The sequence below is a fragment of the Lissotriton helveticus genome, chromosome 11, assembly GCF_964261635.1.
Source record: "Lissotriton helveticus chromosome 11, aLisHel1.1, whole genome shotgun sequence".
Classification (NCBI taxonomy): Eukaryota; Metazoa; Chordata; class Amphibia; order Caudata; family Salamandridae; genus Lissotriton; species Lissotriton helveticus.
In genome coordinates this window covers 450,929,511-450,950,504 of record NC_136072.1, presented here as the reverse complement: position 1 = coordinate 450,950,504, position 20,994 = coordinate 450,929,511, and the positions used below count along the sequence as shown (strand labels likewise).

The 20,994-nt window shown below is 48.8% G+C and overlaps 1 protein-coding gene across 1 annotated transcript in view; it reads left to right on the top strand.

The window, feature by feature from the left end:
• The window catches only part of LOC144791308 (2-acylglycerol O-acyltransferase 1-like), a 143,595-nt gene that overhangs the window by 83,665 nt on the left and 38,936 nt on the right, over positions 1–20,994 (top strand). The window contains exon 3 of the mRNA XM_078665974.1: positions 8,066–8,270. Within this exon, the coding sequence (XP_078522100.1) occupies positions 8,066–8,270 (205 nt within the window). The remainder of the gene's footprint in view (positions 1–8,065; positions 8,271–20,994) is intronic.

The window sequence follows — 20,994 nt, the reverse complement described above, 5'->3', positions numbered from 1 at the left end:
GTGCACCACTGAGACAAAGTTATGTTATTTAATGACTCAGTCACACAGTTACTCAATGTCTGGTCCCAGTCTGGACTGTCTCGGAGTCAAAGTGATACAACGAGAAGAACTCTCGTCATTGGGTGTGTCATACCTCTAGGTGTGCATCGAACTTGTGACCACCAGCTCTGAGCTCGGTTCTCTGTCCCACCCCTGTGACTCCTGAGCCAATCTAGATGCTTCTCCTTTGCTGTTAGGAAACAGCATGAGAGTAGCGCGAGGGTTGACTCTGTTAGGAATCGCCAGCGCTCCAAAGGCTACTTGGGGGTTGTGGCAGCAATCCCCTGGGCTCCCTACATTGTGCAGATAGGCGAAGATTCAAGTGTACATGTCGGACCAAGGCACATGTCCAACCCGACATGCGCACTTCATACCAAGGTAACCCGTCACCTGACCTGTCAGTCACTCTCAAGCAACCTCTCAGCCCCCACCCTCCTGTAAGATAAAGTTTGCCCGGGCCATGGCACACACTGTGGCATAAAAAAAAAACTGGAAATTCAGTAAACGTTTAATATGGGGCAAACAAACAGGGGTGTGATGCCCCCGCACCCCAATAAACAAACTGCAGCTTTTTTACAGGTCACGTGTCACATAATATGCGAGGTCAAAAAGCAGTACATGGCGGGTTGGGAGTTAGAATTATCCCACGGATATCCCACGGATCTATAGCTGGCAAGTTTACGGTTTTGTATTTGTTGTCTTTTAACATTAGGGGCCTCCTTACGATGTCAGGCGGAATCACTTCCGCCCGACACTTCATCGGTCATGGGACCAACTGACCAACACCTGGTCAGATGTCCGACCGCTTCATTAGGATGCAAGTGAACCATGTTCGGTTGCATTCCTTCATTTTACTATGGGAGCAAGCATTCCAGCTGTAATGCATGCTCCCATAGTATAATGGGAGGTGCGGTTTATCCCTGCAGGGATCATGGTGCCCTCTCGGCCTCCAACTGGAAGGCGTGCACCCAAGAGGCGCCCGCTAGGGGCCCCCAAAGACGCTTTCCCACATGGTTTACATGTCGGACAGACCGACATGGAAACCGTCATTGTAATCTCAAGGGTGGAAAGGCCCGCCCTTGAGATTACTTTCTTCATTGCAACAGGCGGATGGGCTTTCCGAGCCCATCGGAAAGCAAGCCAGAATGACCGGTCGGATTCCTTTCCTAGCTCCTCCATCAAAATGAGGCGGAATCCAACTGGCCCATTACGATGTGGCTCCGGTCTTCCGAGCCACATCATAATCTGCCCCTGGGTCTTGTCATTTTAACACCTCAAAATAAATTCACTGTAAACTTTTTGTTTTCTCAGCGAATTTCTAGATTTATTGTAAAGAAAGATAAGATCAGTTTACCATGCCTAACTGTAATGTCCTTTAACATGAATCTTCTTTTCATCGATTTAAAAAAAAAAAAAATGTCAACCATATTTAGTTAATGCCCCCAGGGCAGGGGCAGCACAGTGGACCACAGAGGAAAAGCGGGCTGGGCACGGACTACAGTGGCCAGGTTGGGGGTCCAGGTGCAGCAAGCTTATCACGGACGGCAGCACGAAGGGGCAGGGTAGCACAACGGACCGGAAACACCAGGCGGAAGTGGGCAATCGCAGCACAACAGACCATGTAGGGCAGGTGGGAGGGGACAGGGCAGCACAGTGACCACAGAAGGCATGCCGGGAGATCCAGGAGTAGCAGGCCGGCCTCGAAGGGCAGTACAACAGACCACGGACAGCATGTAGGTTGGGTCTGGAGCAGCAAGGGATCCCGGTACACAGAGGGAAGACTTGGGGATCAGGGGGAAGCAGGGTCCACAAAGGGATGACCTTGGGGACTAGGGGTAGCAAACCCACCTTGGAGGGTAGCAAGGAGTGTCAAGGGCAACACAACAGACCATAGGGGGTTGAAGCAGCAAGCTTACCATGCAGAACTAAAGAGGCAATTTAGTGAGTAAGAATGTTGTTGTGGACCATAATTTCATACTTGTGTCTGGGACTGATAGCACTCTATATTTTCCTTAACCTTGTTCTTTTGAGCTTTGTATGTGTGCAGGGACAGCAAGCTGATAATGTAGGGGTGGTAGGAGGGCCCGTAGCAATCCAAGGACAGCGGAGGGTAGGTGCAGCTCACTGGGCCAAACATACATACATACATACATACATACATACACACACATACATACATACATACATACACATACATATACATGCATACATACATAGATTTAAATAAGGCTTTTGCCACCACTGTACCCAAGCCCAAAAATGAGATGTATTACAGATTGACGACAGCCACTTTGTAGTTATAGTTTGGATTCCCAGTGATGGGAATCCCTTGCATTTCCACTCGCTAATAACTTTGCCACAGTTTGATAAATGTACACACAACTTTGCAGACCCATTGCTTTTTCTACATTGGCAGACGGTGCAAAGTGTTGTGGAGATTTGTAAAGGGGGATGCAAAGGAAAAATGAGGGTCCTAAAACGCATTTTTACACTAATGCATTTTCTGTTGACTATTAAGATAGACATAGCATGAAAATGGACAGCTAGATTTGAATACAATTTGGCGGGAATATAGTTTATGGTGTCTAGATCATGTTTTGTATTGCAGTAGTGCAGTGTTGAGGTCTACAGTGGAGTGCCATTGAGTGTAATATCTTAATGTGAAGTGACCTGGAGTGTCATAGAGTGGAATATCATAGACTAGAGTTGCGTAAAGTGGAGTTGCTTGGAGTGGTGTGGCGTAGCATAGTATGGAGTCACGGAGAGTCGAATAGCAGAGTGTGTAGTGGAGTACCGTGTGGTGTAGTAGAGTGTAGTTTAAAGAGACCTAGTGTGAAAGTGGCTGAACTGATGTAGATGAAATGCGGCTGGAATATATATATTCTGGTGTGAAAGGGTAATTTGGGGTATTTGGTCTGAATTGGTGAAGTACTATTAAAGTTATAAGTGACAAAACGCTTCTTTTTATGTTGTGCCGCTGTATACCGTGGTAAGTTTGTAGAATACCAAGTACATTCCTATCACAGCACAATATACGATTGGCTAACAGATGAATTCACAAAAGTAAAACACAACCATGTAGCTTTTACCAGGTTTTGCATGTGTTCCTGGTTTGGGCCTTAGTTATAGGTAAATAAAAGGTTTTATTGTTCCCTACCTATTTCCACTTTATTAAAGTGTTCATAGGTAGATACATTTATTAATATTATTGCCTGTTCAGAGGCTGAGGTCCCACCCCGGCACAGGGCAGATGGGTGCCTGTGGAAGCTGGCTGCAGGACATTGTCGCAGACCATGCTCTGCGGCAAAACCCTTACCACGCATGGCCAAAGCCATGATCTGTGGGTATTTGGCTGCCTGTGGGTGGGTGGTGGTTGGTTGGCCGCAGGGCTTGGCATTGCCAAAGGCTGTGCGGGTGAGGGTCAGATACAGGGACTAGCAAAAGGCTAATTCATAGCTGGCCAACCAACTCCCCCCGCCTTACCCCACCACTGCATGCGGCTACATTTTCTCCGCAGTGGGGGGTGGCTTTCCAAAAGCTAATAAAATATCACTAAGTAAAAAAATAAAAAAGGAAATTCACAAAAAAAAAATAAAGGTTAAAGTGACATAGCTATGTGAAGATCTCGGTTAGAACATGTCATTTTAAACGTACAAAACCATTGAAATTCACCAGGTATAGTTATCTCAAGTAACTATAACAAGTGCCCTCTCCATGCACTGTTAATTATCCCACATATTACATCACTCATGACATGTTTCACGAAATTATTGATAAAATCAATGCAACATTTGAAATAACATCATTGAAGACAACGCTATGCCTGTTAGTTTACTTAAGGCACCAGTTGTAGTTACTTGAGATAATTAGAACGCTTGCATTTCAGTGGTTTTGCACATTTGAAAGTGCACGATTTAACTGATTTCTTCATCTTCCTAACGTCACTTTACTTTTGTTTTTTTCTCCCAGTGAAAATGTATATGTAGACCTAACTTCCAGCAAATTACAACCAGTACGAAAGAAGACACATCACTGGTTAATGAAAAACAAGAGGAATGGATTCTGGAAATGTTTGAAGTGCAAGGCATGCAAACATGGAGTACATACAACTACCTTTCAACTAGCAATGGGGGAACAGGAAAAATCATGAATCACAGAACATGCAACACAGATCATGTAGTTTATGAACTCCAGTGTCCATGCAAGAAACAATATGTGGGAAGTATAACGAATAAAGTGCAACTAAGAATCCTACAACGTCAAAGAACCATAAAAAATAAGGACTTCAGTTACCTGATTGCAAAACACTTTGTGGGAAAGGCATGCTGGGAATACATTTGATCTGAGTTACTTTGGAATCAAACATATTGCACAGTTAAGAAGCTGAGTCAATTGAGAGTTAAAATTCAAGAAAGCTGAGTTAAGAATGATTATAAGAACGGGAACAAAGGAACCCTGCGGTCACAGTAAGGATGCAGAACTCTTTAAGCATCTTTAAAAAGGAAATATTGTTGGTGACTAAGGAGCTGGCACTGCTTACCACAGAAAGAAGCACTTTATATGACCTATCCACATTAAATGAGCTAAAATATGATACATTATCATGCCTTTATATAAGGTGAAAGAGAAGAACAGACTAGGACTGGATTAAATTGATGAATTGCATGTGGCGCTTTGAGGAGGTTGGACAGAACAACTGAACTGAATTAAAATCAGACTGGAAGAATTCTTCCACAAGATATGCAGACCTAGAGAGCAAGATAAGATAGGTTTGACCCGGATTATATTGTTAAAATGCATGTGGAACTTTGAGAGTGTGGGAAGAACTATTAAATTGACTGTAAAAAAATGGATGATTGGGTACTTTGCATGGAAAAATGATAAATGTGGAGAACCATATGAACATATGAAAAAATGGATGACATGAAAACAAGGTTATCACGTTGCTATTGTATTTGCACTAACATGTATGTATAAATTCATGTCCTAAAGAGTGCCCCAGCTAAGCAAAATGGCTCCCATGTTGTTCGGTCACAAGATAATTAAATGAGCGGTCTAGAAGTGTTTAACTTTTGTAGATGGGAGGTTTGTAGGAGCACAAGCACTTGAAATAGAGGTCTGGAGCATGGGGACTCTATGGTCCAGTAAAAGGCAGAAAAGCTCAGATGCGTTGGCCATATCCTCTTTTTGCATGTAAGAAATTACATATTTGGAACTATAAAATACAGATCCTTTGCTACAAAGCTGTATTGTGCCACCTGTCTTCCAGTAAAGGAAGTTAAGTTGGTGAGGGGAAAAAATAATAATAATATATACATATATATTTTTTCCCCCTAGAACTTCACTTTTGTTACTGGAAGACAGGTGGCATAAATATATATATATATATATATATATATATCTTCCACCAAACATCCCAGCTTTCAAGGGCGCACTCCCAACAGGCTGCACCATCCGGTGATAACGCAATGACATAATCTCGCAATGCTGCTCCCAGATAATTTCCACCGACCTGAAGGATGGTGCAGCCTGTTGGGAGTGCGCCCCTGAAATCTGGGATGTTTGGTGGAAGATGTTTGTGCACGGTCAGTCCTACCGTGAGGGGCAGCAACATTCCGAAAAAAGAGAAAGGAAGGCCGTGGGTCGGAACTGTTCAAGACCCTGCTACGGCACAACAGACTGTGACTAATTCATCTTGCTTGTTGCTCCGGAGCCCACTGAGGGTGGAAATAATGCTTTTAAACGTTGAATTGATTCACAGGACCTACTATAGGTAAAATAATTGTTCTCTTGGACTACAAAGCCCAATATGCACTGCGCGCACTTAGCGCGAATAAATGCTGAAATGAGAAATGCCTGTGTGTTTCAATATGCAAATGACCTTTGAGAAAGAGGCAGAGAGCCTCGAAACGCGTCAGGTCGGTGAAAATTATCTGGGAGCAGCATTGCGAGATTATGTCATTGCGTTATCACCGGATGGTGCAGCCTGTTGGGAGTGCGCCCCTGAAAGCTGGGATGTTTGGTGGAAAATGTTTGTGCACGGTCAGTCCTACCGTGAGGGGCAGCAACATTCCGAAAAAAGAGAAAGGAAGGCGGTTGGTCGGAACTGTTCAAGACCCTGCTACTGCACAACAGACTGTGACTAATTCATCTTGCTTGTTGCTCCGGAGCCCACTGAGGGTGGAAATAATGCTTTTAAACGTTGAATTGATTTACAGGACCTACTATAGGTAAAATAATTGTTCTCTTGGACTACAAAGCCCAATATGCACTGCGCGCACTTAGCGCGAATAAATGCTGAAATGAGAAATGCCTGTGTGTTTCAATATGCAAATGACCTTCGAGAAAGAGGCAGAGAGCCTCGAAACGCGTCAGGTCGGTGAAAATTATCTGGGAGCAGCATTGCGAGATTATGTCATTGCGTTATCACCGGATGGTGCAGCCTGTTGGGAGTGCGCCCCTGAAAGCTGGGATGTTTGGTGGAAGATATATAAAGAAAATCCTGACCGCTATCAGCGCGGACACAAGCAGGCGCAGACCACCTCTCCCTTGAAGTCACTTCAAACGATGTTTAAAGAAACGCCATCACACCGTCAATCGTGTTAGCAGTGATGATTTATTTAGTAGCAATCACAAAGCAAGTGCTCTCCTCGATGCGTTTCGCTCCGCAGGCGGAGCTTGATCACATTAATATATATATTATAATATGGCCTGGGATCAGTCTGTGCCTACCCTGACCCTGTATGGGGTTTAAAAAAAAAAAGATAAACGCTCAGGACTTGTAGTCCTCGAGTCCTATGATTGTGTCTGCAGCATTTTCTTTGTAGCTTGGGCCAGTCGGTCAGATTTGTTCGTACCGCTGGAATCGTCCTAGTCCCGCAGTAGCCAAAAGGCAGAAAGGAGAAAAAGCTCCTTGGGCTAATCAAAATTTCCATTTTTTTTTAATGTTTTCCCCGTGATACCAGCAGTCCAGGTTTATCCAACTTTTTAACCCCTTCATGACCACCTCGAACACTTCCTTAAACACCAATTTCTTAAACAGCTGAACAGATTTACACCAAATAACGAAAACCATGTTTTTTGAGTAAGGGTCTTTTTTTTGCCAAATTTGGTGTGCCAACTTTTTTTCTGTATCAGTGAACAAAGTTTCCTATTTGAATTAACATGAAAAATCAATGTTTTATGACCCTTTTTTCGTGGCCCCTCCGTGACTTCTAACCGTGAATCTTTCCTGAAAATATGCTGAGTTGGGTTATATTGGGGGGGGGGGGAGTTGCATCAAACGGCGCCAAAGTTAATCATGAAACAAAGACTTTCTTCATATGGAAACTCTGACTTAAATATAACCACATAGTTGTGACTATATAATCTCTCTCTGTTACCAAAGGAATACTATTAACTGTTCAAAATGCTCATAGAGGATGGGGTGAGGCTAGGCAGAAGTTCTCTCGTACCAGCTCAAATCCTATCGCCTTTTGGACTTTGTCTCTCACCTTGTTGGGACAACCTCCCGGTCCATAATTTGGACTGCCCTTGAGAGAGCAAAAGAATGGTGGTGGATTACTAAATTCTATGCCTATATCGTTGAATTTTCTGGGCTGGGAATTCCGTGGGTTGTGACTCCATCTTGGCACTGCCATGTGCCAGCTAACTTTCTCTGTTCATTTTTTCATATTTTTGATCTGCTTGCGTATGTATACTTTCTCTATTTTTTTGATGTAATTTCCACATGAATCATTACATTTTTTTAAAAACATTTATTCAGTATTTTAAAACTATTCGATCTCCATTAGCCTATTTCCTTTTTTGCTACTCATTCGGTCTTTGGTATCACCTATGTCATTAGTTTTGTGTCATTTGTTTATTTAATGCCATGATTTTGTACCCTAAGAGTTTTAAAAATAATAGAAATTGCTCAAATTAAAAAAAACTACTTTTGTTTTTATGTCTGTGCTTTTCTGTTCATTTAAGTTACTGCTACATTACTGGAAGTAGTATTGCTCATGTTCGTTTTTGTGATTTTCAGATTATTAAAACCGCTGACCTGGATCCAAAATTCAATTATCTGTTTGGCTTTCACCCTCATGGCGTACTAGTTGCTGGAGCATTTGGAAACTTCTGTACAAACTATACCGGCTTTAAAGAACTCTTCCCAGGCCTGAAAGCATATCTTCACACCCTACCCTTCTGGTTCAGGTGTCCGTTCTTCAGGGAATATGCCTTGTCTGTAGGTAAGACCAGTTGGTTCAAAAATTGTTTTTGTCTGATTTCATGAGCTACTGGCCTTTCATAAATTAATTTTTTGTGGCTCCAAACTATGTGTTCATGTTAATCTTCAGTTAGCGGTCCTTCACTAAAAGATCAATTCTAAAATGAAATCAAATTATTATTTATTATTATTAGAGTTTCATAAAGCGCACAGCTACCCGCAATGGGTTTCCCGGTGCTAGGTCCTTCACTGTACTTTCTCAGAGTGATAATGAGATGTTTGTTCTGAACTGTCAGATTTTTAGCTGTTTACGAAAAATGTAAGGAGACTGACGAGATCTCAGCGACACTGGAATTGCGTTCCACAGCTTGGTACCCGGGCAGGAGAAGGCTCGACCTCCTTAATGTGCTCTTGTTACTCCAGGAGCTGAGTAAAAGTTGGAACTGCTAGAGCGAGCACCCTTATTCAACAACAGTTTGTACATATAGTATAATGCTTTAAAATTAATTTGTTTCTTGGCCGGTAGCTAATGGAGCTTGTGCAGAAGCTTGGATGTGGATGTAATTTTAGGCGGCTTTAGAAGAAGCCTGGTGGCAACATTTTGGACTAACTGCAGTCGCTAAGTGCACCCTTTGTAACATCCAGAAAGAGAATGTTGCCGTAATCCAAACTTGAGAGGTCAAAGCCTGTATCACTGTTCTTTGTGCTGAAGTTGGAAGCCAGCTAAGAATCTTTCTTAGCCGTCTGTGCATTCCAAAGCAGGTGGCCGCTACCTTGGTGATCTAGGTGTTCATTGAAAGCTTGTTATCTAACAAGATGCCCAGATTGTTACCAGCTGGCACGGAGGTAGGAGATGTCCTAAGAATCTTCGGCTACAGATGGGGCCCCCAAAGATGAGGCTGATTGCCCACCACCAAAATCTTGGTCTTATCACTGTTCAGTATAATGTAGTTAATGTTAATCCAGGCAAGCACTTATGACAAGCAGATGTTTAAGACACCCGCATTCTGTTTTTTTGAGCTGGCAGAAACACAACAATTTGGTTGTCGTCGGCATATGAGAAGGGGGTCAGACCACAGCTCTCTACAATATCAGCCAGAGGACGTACATATATATCAAACCTCGTTGGGCTGAGAGTGGAACCCTGCAACATGCCACATGATAGTGGATAGATCTGTGAACAATGCTGTTTTGTATTCTCTTGATAAGAGCACTCTTGCAGAAAAGACTAGAACTATCGCAAAGCGGTTCCCCATACACCTATTTCATCTAGCCTTTGCAACAGGAGGTTGTGATTAACCGTGTCAAATGCGGAACTCCAGTCGAATAAAATCAGAGCAACGGTGCCGCCTTTGTCTACTGAGCTTTAAGATTTCCTGTGACGCCAAGTAAGGCTGCCTTTGTACTATGGCCAGCTCTGAAACCTGATTGGGACCGGTGTAGGAGATTATTTGAGTCGATAAACGTTGAGCTGCTTATTTATGTTTTTTTCAGGATCTTGGTCAGTATTGGAAGACGGGAAATAGGTCTGTAATTCAACCTGTTTGAGTTATCGAAGTTATTATTATTATTTTTTTTTTTTGGCAACGGCCTAACAATAGCATGTTTCCATGCCTTGGGAAGTTTTCCTTCCTGTAGCGAAACATTCAGATGCTGTGCTAGACATTCTAAAACTTGTGGGTCCAACTTACCCAATTAGGGAGTTAAATGTGAAGGTTTCTGGTACAACTGACTCTCACCCCAGATTTTAATTTAAATAATCATTGCACAATTGTTGCTTTACATCTGTGTGGTGTTGGTATTTTGTGAAAGTGTCTCACATTGGGAATATTATTCCTAAATGTGTTTTATAGTCAGGAGGTGTTGTTCTACAATGTGACCTACTCACTGTATGGCAGTGAACAATTGAACTTTGAATATTCCATGGTGGTGGTCCTCGCTTATTTACATTTAAAATATGGAATCCCATTCTTACGTAATCATTATTAATTTTATCAGTGAGATTGTAGACTGTGTAATATCGAGTTGTATTCATGAATTAATGTTTGTTTTTAAGAGTGTATCGAGGAGGTGGGACATGAGATTAATCTAACATATTACCTTTTTAATTTCACTTCACCAACCCTAGAGCAGGATGGCTTCTCTATAAGCTCACTCTTAGGTGCCATAACCTTCTGTCTCTTGCAGTGGAAATCTCATCCGGAAATGAACCAGCATTTCTCTGCACCTGAAGGCCTCATAAGAGGTGTGGGGTGCCTTGCTTATACTTAAGCACTTTGTATATGATTCATTCCATAACAAGGAGCAAGTGAAGGATGTTTCTGCCTTTTGGAAAGTTGCCTTTTATTTTGAAGGCCAGCTGCCAGGCTTGTCTCTATAATTTGGGCTTTTGGAAAGACAGCTAGTCTGTTTTTCACAACTCCTAAATAGAAGTATTCCTTTAGTCCAATCTGGAATTTACTATGGATCCAGCAAGAATCCCTCTATAGTTTAAATGAACACGTTGAATTGTTTTTTAAACAGCTAAGATGAAAATAATACACAAATCTGAGATTTCTTTCCTTATTGTTCAGAAGAAATATCTGGTCAAAGATCCAAGTTGTCAAATTGGGAAGGTTAGATCTGTGATTCTTTTCTCAAATTCAAAGTATCTTGGTTTTGCTGCTGTTGGGTTCAAGGGCATGAATTCTCCTCTAGAAGTGTGTCCCATTTTGCTATAAAGTGAGGTATCGCAAGCGTGGCTTTTCCAATGTACCCTCAATAGAATGTGGGTGTCATCAGTTTAGGATTGTTGTTCTAGGCCATGCTTTTTGGTGATAACCTTCAGTTGTCTGTGATATATTTTTAGCAGGGAAAGTAATGCATGTGTCCATAGTGGAACGGACAATGGCACACAATTCATTATCATCAACTATGTTGCCTGCAAGGTGCACGCCTCCCCAGGTGCATTTTGCTTGACTTTTGCGCTCAGACTTTATTGTGGGACTGCTCAAGCAGCTCCACACACTAGGGGAAAGACTGGGAGCCATCCATTATTTAAAAAGACGAGCAGCTCGGGGGGCGTGGCTTGAGGCGTCAAGATGGCGGTCGCACTCTGAGTGCTCCGGACCCCCTCCGTCATCCGCTTCGCATCCGCCCGCTTTCAGCTGCCATCGGAACACTACGTTACCGGCTGCAGATTCCTCATCCCGCCTGCATCGCCCGATTCTTTTTAAGGGCTGCCCAGTGCCCGTGCTGCCCTCGCAGGCCCCCTCCTCCATGAGGCCCTGAACACTAAAGATGGCGGCCCCCGCGCCGTCCCATCCTTGGGCCTGAAACCTTGGCCCGGACGGTACGGCGCGCTCTTTCCCCGCATTGTCTGCCGCGACTCACCTGGCAGCAGAGGACTGGGCCGACGGCTGGTTGTCTCGCCGCGGAGCCTGGGGTTGAGGTGCGGGCTCTGCCCCCGTGCTTGCTGGATCGGAGGAGAGCGGGGAGCAGCCTCGGGGCGCGGTGGAGTTGCCCTGGAGCGCTGAGAGGCGCCCTTGACCCCCCCCCGAGGTGGTAGCGGCCGCAGGAGGTTGCCGAGCTGGTCCTTAGTACTATGCGGTGCATGGTGACACCCAAGAACTGCACCTCAGCTGGAGGAGAGACGGCGGGGAACTGCTGAACCAGGCCACGCCGCTGTGCCGGCCCTGCCCGCAGGCGCTAGTGCGGTGAGTGACGACGGAGCCTGGGTGGCAAAGGCTGGCCTGCTTTGGTGCGAGAGTGTCCGGCACCGCCCCAGCGTGGTGGCGGAGAGCGGGCCTCTGACTGGGTAACACCTGGACTGCTTCTCTGTGGCTGTGAGGGGCCCGGGTACCCAGCTCTGTGTCGCCCCCACCAGGACCTGCTGCTGGACTGCCGGAGTGGCGCAGGGGTGCCCCCCCGTGCGGACAGGGAGACTGACATCTGTAATGGCACCTTGACGGGTGGACTGCCCCCCAGGGCCGGAGGCCACTGTGTGGTCTGCTGTGGAAACCTGCGCGCCTCAATCCAAGCCTGCGCGGAACTCTCTCTGAGTAACTGGTTTTCCTTTTGTCTGCTGCCCTCCGCCATCTTGGAGACGCAGTGCGGGGACGCGTGGTGCTGTTGTATCCATTAGGTGAGAGGGCAGTTGGCCTGGGACCTTTCTGCAATCTCTAGGGGTGGGCTGCTTGGACCTCTGCGCGGTGTGGAGCCTCCACTAACTGCAGGGCACCGGAGATGCAGGGTACCCCGTCTTCCGAGGCCCTGGGGGCTCTTGGACCTGCCCCGGGTTCACTGCTGTAAGGTCCCGCTTCTTTCCACAGTCTGTGTGGCCAAGTAGTGCGTTGTGGTCCGGTGTGGGGGCACATCGGCCACCGTGTCGGGTGGCACCCATGCCCACACCCCCCCTTCTCCCCCTGGACACCAGAGGCCATGCTACTGGGGCCTGCTGGAGGGGCCCGAGGTCTTGAGGTCATCGGTAATGCCTAGGGAGCCGCCACTGCTATCGGTAGCTGGGCTCTCCTGGAGGGCGACCTCTCCCTTCAATGTCGGAGAGTGGGAGAGGGATCGGCCACTACACCGGGTGGCTGGGTCTGTGACCGGGAAGCTGGTGTGCGCCCCTCCCCCTCCAACCACCCTAAGCTGATTCTTCAGGGGCATGGGCAGAACCTGCACCACCCAAACCCCCATTCCCCCAACCCAAACAAAAATGGACCAATTTACTAAGTTGGACCGAGACCCGGGTGGCGGATCCCCGACTGTGCCTGGGACCGCTGGGGGAGATCTCTCCACCATCCTACAGGCGATAAGCACGTCACAGGCCTCGGTGGAGAGCAGGATTGGAGAGGTGAGGGTGGGCGTGGCCCTAATTCGACAGGACCTCCGTAATGCCAAGGCGCGTATCACGGAAGCGGAGTCCCATCTCTCCACGGTGGAGGACAACGTGGGCACTCTCAAATCCCAGGTGGCCCGCCTTCCGACACAGACCTCGGAGTTACCCCGCAGGGCCGAAGATGCCGAAAATAGGGCACGAAGAAACAACCTGCGCCTCCTAGGCTTTCCGGAGGGAGTGGAGAAAGGCCGCACCAATACCTTGATTGAGACCTGGGTCCGCTCCTGGATGCCCAAAGAGAAACTCTCCCCCTGGTTCGCGGTGGAGCGGGCTCACCACTCTCTCGCACCTAGACCCCCGCCCAGAGATGCCGCTCGTCCCATCATCCTCAGAATCTTCAATTTCCGGGACAGAGACGCTATTCTGGGGGCGGCCAGGGAGTTGGGACCGCTACACTTCCAGAACTCCAGAATTATGGTCTTTCCGGATTACTCCAGAGAGGTGAAGACTCAACGCCAGTCCTGTGACGAAGTTAAACAAAAACTCAAGGCTATGGGTCTCCGCTATGGTCTCCTCTTCCCAGCTCAACTTAAGGTGATCTTCCAGGAAAAGACATTCTTCTTTGACGCCCCCCAGACGGCATGGACCTGGCTCACGGAGGAACAGCCCCTCCTGCGTGGTGCGGCCCTCTCCCCCGCCCGAAGGACACCGACGCAGCCAAACCAGGATGTGCCCAAGTCCCAACGGCGCCGAACCGGATCTCGAAGTAGGGGCAACCGCCGAGGAGGGAGTTCCCACTCACCGGGAGCGCAGTCCCAACGCTCCCCGACTCAGACTCCGATCCAGAGAGCCACCTCCCCCACCTTAGCCTCATCTCTGATCAATATGGGCAGTGTCCCCGGGCCAGATGTCACTCTGCAGAGGGCCATGTAGGACTCGGACCTGTCTGGGAGCCCCGTGATCCGTGGCTCTGGTGGGGAGGAGGGGATGTGACCAGCGCTACTGACTGTGTAACTCACAATTCACCCTTCAGGACTCTCTGCAATGGGACTGCTCCTGACCCCATGAGCAGGGGACTACCTGACTCCACTGTACGGCCCGGTCGGGGCCTGCCCTTCCATTGCAGTCCCGGGTCTGACTCATTCTACTAGTCTTACGTTCACCACTTCATGTTTTCAGCTGTTGACATTCATTCGTATACATGGAGGAGGGGGGTCCAGCTCAGCCATGTTCTTGGTTGTTTGTTGCTAACCGTTTTAGATTAGCAAAACACCTCCATGTGGGGTAGTTAGTGGTTGGGATTTTTAGGGCAACAGATGCTTCCACTTCAGATGTGTAGGGTGGGGGGATTTGGGGGGGCGAGGGAGGGGGGGACCATTGTCTGCCGACAGTTTGTTATTTTTAGCCGCCTACGGGCCGCTGTTTGTTGTTCTCACTGGCAGCCGTGATTCCCTAGATGTTTCGGCAGTTGACAAGCAGATCACCACTTCCCATACCCCCATCCTTAGGCTCCAGGTCCGGGTGGGTGCTCTCCCGGGCTGGACACGGCCCCACGCCTGCATCCGTCCCTCCCCATATCACTCCTCTAGATGACCTACATCCTTAATAGGCCTATCCACATCCTCTCCTGGAATGTCAATGGCCTCCTTGACCGAATCAAACGCACGGCTGTCTTCCGTGCTGCTCACCGCCACACGCCGGATATCCTATTCCTCCAAGAGACGCACACAATGCAACTTCCTAGCCCGATATGGGTTTGACAGGGTCTGGCATTCTGGTTTTGCACGGGGTTCCCAGGGGGTGGCCATTTTACTCAGAAAGGGACTTCCCTTTACCCTGGCTAACATCGAGACTGATGCACAGGGCCGGTATGTGGCCATCTCGGGAACGATTGAGGGGTGCTCTATGAACCTCCTATGCACTTACATTCCCCCTGCACTCATGACATCCACCCTTCGACACCTCATGCTGGTGCTCTCCTCCTTTCCACAGGGCCTCACAGTAGTCGGGGGGGGGTTCAGCGCCGTCCTGCAGCCCCCGCGTGACGCAACGGGGACCCCATCTGAACGCCCTCTAGCCTCCACGAGGACCCTCTCAGGTTGGTCTTCTGCCCTGGGCCTTTGTGACGTGTGGAGGGTATGGAACCCCGCAAAGAACAATTCACCCACACATCGGCGGCGCACCATACTCACTCCCGTATAGACCTCCTCCTGATGCCTGCCGCAGACGGCCAACTGGTATCTGGGGCCATGATATTGCCCAGGGGGATCTCGGACCACTCCCCGTCTCCCTTCATCTTGGAACCTCCTCTGTGGGTCCACGGGCGACCTGGCGGCTAAAAGCCTGGTTTCTGCAGGACTCCGCGCTGGTGGAATCCCTCGGGTGGGAACTGCGTCAATATTTTTCCACTAATACGGGCTCAGTTCCCTCACCAGGGACGCTGTGGGAGGCCGGCAAGGCTGTAGTTCGGGGGGTGGCTGGAGGACTGGTCCACGCGAAGTGGGTGGAGCAGACAGCCCAACTTGTGCAGCTGGAATCTCAGGCAGCACAGCTGGAAAGAGCCCAGCTAGCCACCGGTCGCGGAGACTCCTCTCGACAATTGGCAGTGGTCCGCGAGGAGATTAGTCGGATCTCATTAGAATCCGCAAAAATGCTAAGGCGTTCTTCGGTGGCACGTATTTATGGGTGGGGTGATAAAAATGGCAAGCTCCTCCACAACCTAGTGTCCTATCCCAAAGTCAACCGCATTATTCCTGAAATCCGCTCGGGCACCTGTATCCACCAGGTGACGTCCTCAGCCATAGTGCAAACTTTTGCTGACTACTACGCGACCCTATATGCCGTTCGCCCTCCTGGGGCTCCTCTAGCAGACCTGCTGAAGGAGACTGATACTCAGCTGCCATGTCTCCCCCGGGAGACCGCGGATGCCCTAGATCACCCCTTTACCCCAGTGGAAATTCACGGGGCGATTTCACTATTACATCCCGGTAAAATGCCTGGACCTGATGGATATCCCCAAGAGTACTACGCGTCCTTCCGGGATGTTCTGGTTCCCCATTTAGTGGATCTATTCAATCATGTGGTGGAGGCAGGATCCTTCCCACCTGAATCTGACGTGGCCACTATAGTGATCATCCCAAAGAGCAACTGCCCTCCCTGGACTGTACGGACTACCGCCCGATCTCGCTGATTAGCACAGAGATTAAGATCTTTGCTACCGTGATAGCCCAGAGACTCCGACCCCTTCTGCAGGACTTGGTCCATCCCGACCAATTCGGGTTCATGCCTGCCAGAGGCACTCGTCACTGCATTTGTCGCCTCCACCTCGCCCTGGCCCAGCGTTGTCACCTAACACCGTATCTGGCGTTGCTTTTCATCGACTTTGAAAAAGCCTTTGATACGGTGGACTGGAGCTACCTTGAGGATGTGCTGGAGAGGATGGGATTTGGTCTCGCCTTCCACCACCTGACAAAGACCTCTATACTAACCCCAGAGCCTGTGTTCTCATTAACGGCGAGCTTTCCGAGACATTCCCAATTCGAAGGGGCATGCGTCTGGGGTGCCAACTCTTGTTCGCGCTGGCGATGGAGCCCCTGGCGGCGCTCATCCGGCAGGACCCGCTCATCCGGTGTTGGGCCTGGGACCTGAGTCAGGTTGATCAGATAGCTCACGACGTCCTGCTCTACCTGGCGGACATTGACCGTTCTGGCCCCAGATGCCTGGAGGTCCTCTCCGCTTTTGAGCGGGTCTCTGGACTCTGTCTCAACCCGGCAAAATCAACCCTGGTCCCTTTACATCCCTCCGAGGCTTGCTTTGACTGGCAGACGGATATCCCCCTCCGGAGGCAATCGTTCAAATATCTGGGCGTATGGGTTACCCTTCTTCTGGAGCTCGAATGGGCTCTGAATGTCGCGCCTTTGGTTGCCAGGATGAAGACAGACCTCAAGAAATCACAAACCCTCCCCCTTAACCCCCTGGGCAGAAGTGCGCTCTTTAAAATGATGATCCTCCTCAGTTTTCTTTACATTTTGCAAAACATCACCATCCACCTCCCGGGTAGTTGGTTCCGGGAAATAGACGGCGTTCTTACCCGGTTTCTATGGGGAGGAGGGAGACCGCGTTTATCCCTGGTGCACTGTAAGATCCCACGCTTCGGAGGCATAGGAGGGACTAATCTCCACCTCCACTACCGGCCACGAGACTTATCGTGATCCACGATTGGTTTGCGGGCGGCTGGTCCGACCCAGCATACCGGGTGGAACTCAATACAGCGTACTTTACGCAGATCCAGGCATTTTTATATGGCCACCCGGTGGCTCTACCTCCTGTCACTAGGATGGTGCTCATGGCCTGGCGCACAGACCTTCGCCATGTCAAACACCGCTCTGGAATGGGACCTGGTTAAGAGAGGTCTCGTCCCTGCAAGGGTTCCGCCGCTGGGACCTCATTGGGATCTCGCTGCTCGTAGACGTGTGGGTGGGAGACCACATTCGATCCTTTGCTGATTTGCAACAACGTCACGGCCTTCTTCACTCCCAATTCTATAAATACCTACAACTCAGACATTCCCTTCATACTCACATCTCGTCCCCTACATCTCTCCCGGAATTCAGCCCCCTGGAGGCTCAGGTGATGATGGGGAACCTGGGGAGGGTGGAGGGGGTTTGTCCCGCATATACCGGTCTCTGGTGAACAACGGTCCTGCATCCCTGGACCGGCTCAGTGCTCGATGGGAGGGATGGCTGGGCCCCCTAGAAGAGGCGGACTGGCGAGATGCCCTAATGGCACCCAAAACCCTGACCACATCCTCCAAGTTGCGCCTGGTCCAACTTTATTACCTCCATGCAGCATACCTCACTCCGGCGCGCCTATTCCAGGCCCATATGAGATCTTCCCCAGCATGCACGCACTGTGAGTCTACCCCAGCCTTTTTTCTATCACATGATATGGCAATGATCGGCTTTAGCGCCGTTCTGGAGAGGAGTTCAACTCGAACTCACGCAGGCCCTGGGATGCGAGGTCCCCCATGATTCAAGACGCTTGCTGCTGGGAGTGTTTGACGGCCTGGATGGCTCTAGGGCGGACAAGCGCTTCCTGGGGGTGGCCGTGGCGGTGGCAAAAAGAGATATAGCTGCGCTTTGGTCCCAGGCTAAGGCACCAACTGTGCAGAGATGGAGGAGAGGGGTGGATTGGTGTGGAATACAGGAAGAATCTCTCTTCGAAGCCCGGGGCTGCCCCGATTTATTCGGTAAAGTGTGGGGTAAATGGTTTAATCTGCTACCAATGTAATGACCTGTCTAATCTTGTATATCTGTAATGGTTATCTGGACGGCCGTACCCAGCTCAGCTGGGCTGCCTTTGTCTTGTCGACTGTACACAATGCCTTCTTTTACCAATGATAAATGATCTGCTGCCAATGAACTTACGTGTTATTAAAAACCCAATAAAGTTGATGATCTAAAAAAAAAAAAGACGAGCAGCTCAATAATACATCTTTGACGAACTAGACAGCAGAGAAACCCAGTGCAGAGTGGTGCCTGCTTGGTCAGATGCCTATGATGGGAGAAAGTGGTACAAAAAGGGGTGGTGATGGACAGAGCATCTGAACCAATCAAACACTCGCACCCAGTCAACAGATCTGTGTTTAATCCATCAACGTTCTTTAGCCCACTCTGCCACCCCAGTTCAGAAATGGCCATATGCAAATCAGTCTGACCCTGTGCCTCATGGGAACAGTCCAGCCCGAACTGCCTAGTCCCTTGCTCACTTTGCCACTGGATTCAAGCAAGCCGGGCTGAAGACGGCTGAAATGCCAGAAACCGGTCCTCTGAAGCTTATTTCCGGTCCAGGGAAGGCATGGCTTGGCAGTTCGGGCTGGACTGTTCCAATGAGGCACAGGGTCAGACTGATTTGCATATGGCTATGTCTGAACTGGGGTGGCAGAGTGGGCTAAAGAACGGTGATGGATTAAACCCAGATCTATTGACTGGGTGTGAGTGTTTGATTGGTTCAGATCCTCCGTCCATCGCCCCCCCCTTTTGTACCACTATGATGGGAGAAGGCAGCTCTTACGAAGGCCTCCTGTCCCACCTTTTCACAGGGGCTTTTTTGTCTGCAGAAAAAAAAACATGCATCAGTAGAGAGATTTGTTCAGCAGGGAGTCCATTTTTGGTTTTGTCCCACATGCTGTGAATTACTATGCTTTTGAGCTAAGAAGAGGTGCATTCAGAACTTTTGTTTACAGGCAGAGTGTAAGGGATATGAGGTAACAGATGTCCTAGACAATACAGATCTAAAAAGAAAATCTACTTTCAGAGATTCTGATAGGGTTTTAAGTGTGGAAAGGTGCTATCAGTGGTGAGCTCCAACAATAATAAACAACTAATATTGACACTGATCCATAATGGGCCTCTGGTTTTACATCCTTAACTTTATAGGCAAATGACATTGATCTTTCTCAATGAGTGCCAGAACCATTAAGGTAATTCATGCCAGCACTGCAGTCCCTATTTATACTTCAAATGTTTTAGTTAATGTTGAATGGAATATGTGGCCCTAGTCTTAACCTCTTCAGCGCGGCGCGAATTTTCGCGCTGTGCTGAAGATTCGAAAAACGGGTGTGGTCATGACGGAACGGTTCCGTCATCAGCACAGCCCAACCGACGCTGATGACTGAACCGTTCCGTCATAAGCATCGAAGGGGTTAAGAGTATTTCCTTTTTCACAATCTTATATTTCTGTACTTTTGCTTTTCAAGAACGGACGAGCTTGGAGAGCGAATACTGTGAGTCAGTCATCTCTAGGTGTAAGTGACTTCATGGTGTGAATGGGTGTCCAGCACAGGGCACAGTCAATTGTTCTTCTGTTGAGACTGGATGCAGTGCATGTTTTTCGCTGCGCATGTCAACGGGTCAGAAAGGTGTTCAGGCTCTGTGCTCATCCAATTCTTGAAGTCTCTGCAAAGCGATGGTCCCCTATGTGCCAGTTGTAGTTACGAATCTATGGGGAAATGTGTGAAAGATTTATACATGCGTCGACCTATTAGAGCACCGAAGGAAACGTAAAGGTAGAGTTTACAGATGGGGAGGGTGTCTGTGAAAGAGAAAGGGAAGGGTGAAGTGAAAGAGAGGAAAAGTACATGAAGGAGAGAGTGAAAAGACAGTAACAAAGGGAAAGGAGATGAATAAAGTTAGAGAATAGCAGATTGGCAACTTCAGCATGATGTGAGGAGAAATAAAAGAATAAGAGAGCAATGTAGAGGAAGAGGTTGCAGTGGAAAGTGTTGTGGAATGGTCCATTTGCTACCCCTGCCTCACCTTCCCTTTGACCCTCCATTTTGTCTGTAGCAGTTCCCTGGCCCGCCCCTCCTCCCCGCTACCGCCTCCCAGCTGCTGCCCCTCCCACACTCCGCCCCCTCCACTCTCCATTAAATGCCTGATGTCCCAACGCGCAGCGTCCACGCGCTGCGGCCGCGCCGAAGGTGCGCCAAAGGTAAGCCCGTCTACGCCCGTCCGCGCCTGGACCGCGCCCAGCGCCCGTGCCCCTGCCCTTTGCCGCTCCCAATCCCCCAGAGTAACTTATGATGCCGCTACTCTCCTCGCCCTCAACGCCGGACGCACCCCACTCTGCTGCCAAGCTACCCCAGGACGTACCCACGGCCCGTTCTCCTGCCTCTCCTGTAAGTTCAACTGCGTCAGGACCCTCACCAAACACACTCCCTCCACACACAGCTCCGAACCCAACGACTTGAAATGCATCCTACTGAACACCCGCTCGGTCCACAGACACGCAACCGAACTCTGGGACCTAATCGACTCTACATCTCCTGACATCGCCTTCCTCACTGAAACTTGGATGAATACATCTTCTGCCCCCGACATCGCCATAGCCATACCGGACACATACAAGATCATTCGAAAAGACCGCA